The sequence below is a fragment of the Loxodonta africana genome, chromosome 11 (assembly GCF_030014295.1).
Source record: "Loxodonta africana isolate mLoxAfr1 chromosome 11, mLoxAfr1.hap2, whole genome shotgun sequence".
NCBI lineage: Eukaryota > Metazoa > Chordata > Mammalia > Proboscidea > Elephantidae > Loxodonta > Loxodonta africana.
In genome coordinates, this window is record NC_087352.1 from 13,502,466 (window position 1) to 13,508,465 (window position 6,000).

At 52.1% G+C, this 6,000-nt stretch overlaps 1 protein-coding gene across 1 annotated transcript; it reads right to left on the reverse strand.

Annotated features, from left to right (window-relative positions):
• Positions 1-4,236: 4,236 nt before the first annotated feature.
• On the reverse strand, positions 4,237-5,700 carry LOC135232678 (melanoma antigen preferentially expressed in tumors-like). Its single transcript, XM_064293158.1, has one exon. It carries the CDS (start codon positions 5,698-5,700, stop codon positions 4,237-4,239), a length of 1,464 nt encoding a protein of 487 aa, XP_064149228.1.
• Between the last annotated feature and the right edge of the window lie 300 nt (positions 5,701-6,000).

Below are 6,000 nucleotides of genomic sequence, written 5' to 3' on the forward strand. Positions count from 1 at the left end.
GGCCTTATTTCTTTTTTTCCCCACACGTATGTCACGAAAACGTCTCCCTGTTTCATGAATCTGTCAACTCTATCAAATCGATCGGCATTTGGGTCCACATTTTCTGGCACATGCAGCCCCCGATTTAGTTGAGGAAACACCCCAGCTAACCCTTTCAGGGTCAAATGTTTTGACAGTCTATCTCCTCCCTCTTCTCTCATGAGGTCTTTCCTCTTTAACATTTCTTTCATCCTCAGAATCCATTAAGTCCTTATCATGGATCAAATTTCCACCCCCCACCCCCACCTCTATGCCTCCACTTGGCTAGGCCAGGGTTCCCAGAATTGTGTGGTTGTCCTTTTTCTGATTGGATGTTACGATACTGTGTTTTGTCAATCCTGCCCTCCAAGATGTTAATGAGGTGGGATTAGAGGCAGTTATTTGAATGAGGCAGGACTCAAATACTGCGTTAGCTTATATCCGGAGTCAATCTCTTTTGACCCAGAGTCCTTTCTCTGACAAACGCCTAGACCCAGGGGAAGATCGTTATGGAGGATCTTAATCCAAGAGCTGACCGAGAGAAAGAGAGAGAGAAAGAGAACTTTCCCCTGAAGCTGGGGCCCTCAACTTGGACTTGTACCCTCCTAAACTGGGAGAGAATACATTTCTCCGAAAGCCATCCAGAGTGGTTTCTCTTTCTTAGAAGCACTAGATAACCGAGAGAGTCCTGATTGGTCAGTTTCCCTTCTTCGTGATCTATCTGCCTTTCCACACCGGCGAAATCAGGTTCTAAATTCAGCGTCCTTGCCAGATGGACGACTTTTCCCCGATCTCTTCCACCATGTTATCCCCCCCTGATGCTTGGAGCAAGTTGACTCAACTCCCTCCAACTCATCACATGCACACAACTTCTCTTGAAAGAACTATGCAACGGGGTCTCTATGAGTCCGGTACATCACACAAGGGAATAGCACGCAATGACAAAGCACAGTGAAGCATCCGCGACACTTCTCACAACATGGATGAATGTGGAAGGCATTCTGTTGAGTGAAATCAATCAATCCCGAAAGGACAGAAAAATACACCCAGAACAACTCATGAAAAGGTTTACCAAGAGAAAGAAACAATCTTCTAGGGAGGGGAGGGGAGGCGCGGGAAGGGAAAAAAAACTAACTAGACAAGAGATAAGTGGTGCCTTTTTTTTCGGAGAAGGGTAAGACAGCACACGGTGGAACCCCGCTGGCCCAGTGGTGAAGATCTCGGCTGCTAAGCAAAAGGGGCAGGGGCTGAAGAACCCAAGATCTGCTGGCCAGACCGCTGCAACAAGCTCACGGGCCGCAAAGGAGCAGGAATCCGACGTCAGCAGGGAAGACCGCCGCTGGCTGCCTCAAGTCCCAAGAACCGCAGGGCAGCTGGTGACGAGCTGGATGCAGGATCCTGAGTGAAGGCAGCCTTGCACGAACAGCCCCCTATATACTGGAGGCAGGCCACTCACACACACGCACACACACCCCCCTCCAACAAATCCCCCTCTCAACTGATTGGCTGCTCAGGGCAGATCTCATCACCGAAGTCAGTGCCTAATCTTCCTTCTCATCATGGAGATGATTGCGTTAGTATGTAACTGCCAAACAAGAAACGATCTACCGAACTACTCAGGATCACGGCACAGCTCAGTTCGCACACCACCTTACCCAACACCATTCCCCACCGGTCAAGCCTACATCGTCCTAGGATGGCCTCAGCGGCTCCCTCCTTTTCCTCTCACTCATTTTCTGAGTAGAAAAGACATTCCCCTTTGAACTTGTGGAAGTTTCACCATCATCTGGGTTATCCCGGGGAACGGTCGTGGGGTTGCTAGTCAGAAAACGAGTGAGAGTTTTCGCTAGGGGCCTTATTTCTTTTTTTCCCCACACGTATGTCACGAAAACGTCTCCCTGTTTCATGAATCTGTCAACTCTATCAAATCGATCGGCATTTGGGTCCACATTTTCTGGCACATGCAGCCCCCGATTTAGTTGAGGAAACACCCCAGCTAACCCTTTCAGGGTCAAATGTTTTGACAGTCTATCTCCTCCCTCTTCTCTCATGAGGTCTTTCCTCTTTAACATTTCTTTCATCCTCAGAATCCATTAAGTCCTTATCATGGATCAAATTTCCACCCCCCACCCCCACCTCTATGCCTCCACTTGGCTAGGCCAGGGTTCCCAGAATTGTGTGGTTGTCCTTTTTCTGATTGGATGTTACGATACTGTGTTTTGTCAATCCTGCCCTCCAAGATGTTAATGAGGTGGGATTAGAGGCAGTTATTTGAATGAGGCAGGACTCAAATACTGCGTTAGCTTATATCCGGAGTCAATCTCTTTTGACCCAGAGTCCTTTCTCTGACAAACGCCTAGACCCAGGGGAAGATCGTTATGGAGGATCTTAATCCAAGAGCTGACCGAGAGAAAGAGAGAGAGAAAGAGAACTTTCCCCTGAAGCTGGGGCCCTCAACTTGGACTTGTACCCTCCTAAACTGGGAGAGAATACATTTCTCCGAAAGCCATCCAGAGTGGTTTCTCTTTCTTAGAAGCACTAGATAACCGAGAGAGTCCTGATTGGTCAGTTTCCCTTCTTCGTGATCTATCTGCCTTTCCACACCGGCGAAATCAGGTTCTAAATTCAGCGTCCTTGCCAGATGGACGACTTTTCCCCGATCTCTTCCACCATGTTATCCCCCCCTGATGCTTTTAGCAAGGTGACTCAACTCCCTCCAACTCATCACATGCACACAACTTCTCTTGAAAGAACTATGCAATGGGGTCTCTATGAGTCCGGTACATCACACAAGGGAATAGCACGCAATGACAAAGCACAGTGAAGCATCCGCGACACTTCTCACAACATGGATGAATGTGGAAGGCATTCTGTTGAGTGAAATCAATCAATCCCGAAAGGACAGATAAATACACCCAGAACAACTCATGAAAAGGTTTACCAAGAGAAAGAAACAATCTTCTAGGGAGGGGAGGGGAGGCGCGGGAAGGGAAAAAAAACTAACTAGACAAGAGATAAGTGGTGCCTTTTTTTTCGGAGAAGGGTAAGACAGCACACGGTGGAACCCCGCTGGCCCAGTGGTGAAGATCTCGGCTGCTAAGCAAAAGGCTGGCAGTTCAACTCCACCAGCGGCTCCTTGGAAGCCGTATGGGGCAGTTCTACCCTTTCCTATAGGGTTGCGATGAGTTGGAAACCACTCGAGAACAACGGGTTTGGTTGGGGGTTTGTCTGTTTCTTTGCTTGTTCGTTTGGTAGGCTGGACACACTACTGGGGAGAGCAGCACAGCTTGACCAAGGAAAGGTCATGGATGATTCCTAGATACACCCAAACTCCCTGAGGGAGCGAATGACTCGGCTGACAGCTGGGGACCGTGGTCTCGGAGAACATGTAGCTCGACGGGCAGAACAGAGTGTCGGGGGTTCACTTTGGTCCCCCTAGAATATGTGTATCACTTTGCCTAGGCCACGATTGCCAGGATGCTGTCCTCCATTTTGTGAATTGATGCAACTGGCCTATGTATTGGAAATCCTAATCTCTGGCCCTGCCGAACGAGGCAGCATTGGGCCCTGTTGAGGAGGCTTAGGGTGGGATGTAAAACCCTTTCTGAGATCACATCCTGATCCCAATGGAAAGAGAGGTTCCCTGGGGAGGGCCTGCGTCACCTTTTGTCTTCCAAGAGATGAAAGGAGAGACGAGCGAGCAGAGAGCCGGGGACGTCACAGCACCAAGAAAGCAGCGCTGGGAAGAGAGCGTGTGCTTTGGACCCGGGCTTCCTGCACGGACAAACTCCCAGGCCAAGGGAAGACCGATGACAAGGATCTTCCTCCAGAGCCAACAGAGGGAGAAAGCCTTCCCCGGAGCTGGTGCCCCGAATTTGGACTTCAAGGCTACTAGGCTAGAACAACCCCGAGTCGATGGCCCCCGGACACCCTTTCAACTCAGTATGGAAGTCACTCCCGAAGTTCACCCCTCAGCCAAAGATTCCACTGACCCTCAAACCAAAGGAGACCAAATGGGCACACCAGTCCAGGGGCACGAATGAGAAGGCAGGGGGTGACAGGAGAGCCGGTACCGGGATAGCCGAGGTGGAGAAAGGGAGAGTGTTGCCGTACCGTGGGCTTGGCGATAAATGTCACAACACAATATGTGTATGAATTGTTTCATGAGAAACACGTCTGCCCTGCAAGCCCTCGTCTAAAGCACGAGTGAAAATGACATCAGGCCACGCAATAGAGGAGAATCACATCATAGGTCCAGGCGCTGTCGCTGAACAATAAGACCGAATTGGGCCGCCCTAAGTCCTGCAGTATCAGTCTCAGCTCGGCCAGAGAGCGTCGAAGATTGCCCAGGTCGACGGTGCCTTGGAGGCCCACATAGCACTCCAGAGGGACAGGAAAAAGTCCGAGTCTGAACCTGCTCAGCAGGACGGTGTGCCGCAGCAGGCTCTGCAGGGCCGCCACGGAGACTGGGTTTCCACGGAAGCTGAAGCTGGTGAGCTGGGAGCAGTGGGCCAGAGCAGGCAGGATGGACATGAGCTGGGAGTCCCTGATCCCGCACCCATCTAATGCCAGGCGGTGGAGGGTGGCTGAGGCTCTCTCTAACACAACTTGGAGGAACTCGGGACTTAAGGCCATCATGTTGACCTCACTCAAATTCAGGTACCTTAGGTGGCTGGTGTTCAGGCAGGACGCCAGGTGGGTCAAGTCAGACTCCAAAAGCAAGCAATTAGTCAGCGAGAGGGTCACCAAAGGGCTCTTCAGGCACCTGAGCACCTGGTCTAGGCGGCCTTCCAGGAAGAAGACAGAGTCTAGGTGGAGCTCCTGGAGCTGGTGCAGACTGAGCAACTGAGCGCTGAACTGGGAAAGTAGCTTGTCCACTCCCTCCGCCGCCCAGGGAATGAAGGAGATCGTCATGATGTGAGAGACGCGCAGTCTGCTCACATTCACCATCTGGCTGAGGTGAGGAGCAAAGCTGGCCAGGGTGAGCAGGTCCCAGTGGCCATTCAATTCTACCTCTTGGACACAGTCCAGCTGCACCATTCTCAGGATCTTCTGAATGTGTCCGAGTGACATATCAAGAAACTCCAGCTTCCTACAGCACAGCTGTGGCAGGCCTTTTCCCTGCTTGACCCTCTTCATGAGGAAGGTGAGGAATTCATCGGGGGTGGCTTTCTGGAGACAAAAGTCTTCTAAGAGCACCTGCACAGGGGCCAAGAGCTCTTTCTCCTCCTTCCTTGAGTCGTCCACTTTTGGCCTCTTCGTCTTAGGCTGGGCGGCCTCCGGCTCCTCCAACGAGCGCACGGAGGACCAGTCCCAGGTTCTAGGCGCTACATCCCAGAAGTTGGTATTCGCATTCAGCCGTAAATCCAGCACTTGCAGTTTCCATCTTCTGGGGCGGATCTTGTGGGCAAGCAGGTCATCGAGCCCATCCAGCGCAGCTTTTAAGATGTCCTGCTGAGGCTGCTGAGCCTTCATCAGAGCCCCCAGGGCAAGGTGGCTGAAGGGCCAGGCCCGCACCATTGCCTTCAGAGTCTCGCTGTGTCTCCCAGCAACAGCCTCCAGGAACAAGGGCAGGAAGAGTTGCGCGGGCAGTGACTCCAGAGAGGCAACGGCCAAGGCTTCGTTCTGCAGCAGGCTCTGCTTGGCAAGGTCCAAGAGCCTGGCTGGGCTTCGGCTGCTCATGCCGATCGATATGTGCTCCAAAAGCAATCCTGACCTGGGCTGGGCGGGAAGGGTCTTCTAAGGCCTCGGGGAGAGCCAAGGTGATGACTCCAGCACTCCGTGTTCTGGGTCCCTCCTTAGCTCCTCAGAAGCCTTTCGAAAGAAACCTGTCTGCTTTCAAGCCACGGTGGTAGGGTCTGGCAAGTCCAAAGTTCATGGGTCAGATGTCAGGCTGGAGGCTTCTCCTGATTCACGTAGCTGCAGGGGCTGAAGAACCCAAGATCTGCTGGCCAGACCGCTGCAACAAGCTCACGGGCCGCA

Bases quoted from the DNA above. Each gene is read 5' to 3' on its own strand.
- LOC135232678 (XM_064293158.1), bottom strand. From the start codon at position 5,700: ATGAGCAGCCGAAGCCCAGCCAGGCTCTTGGACCTTGCCAAGCAGAGC.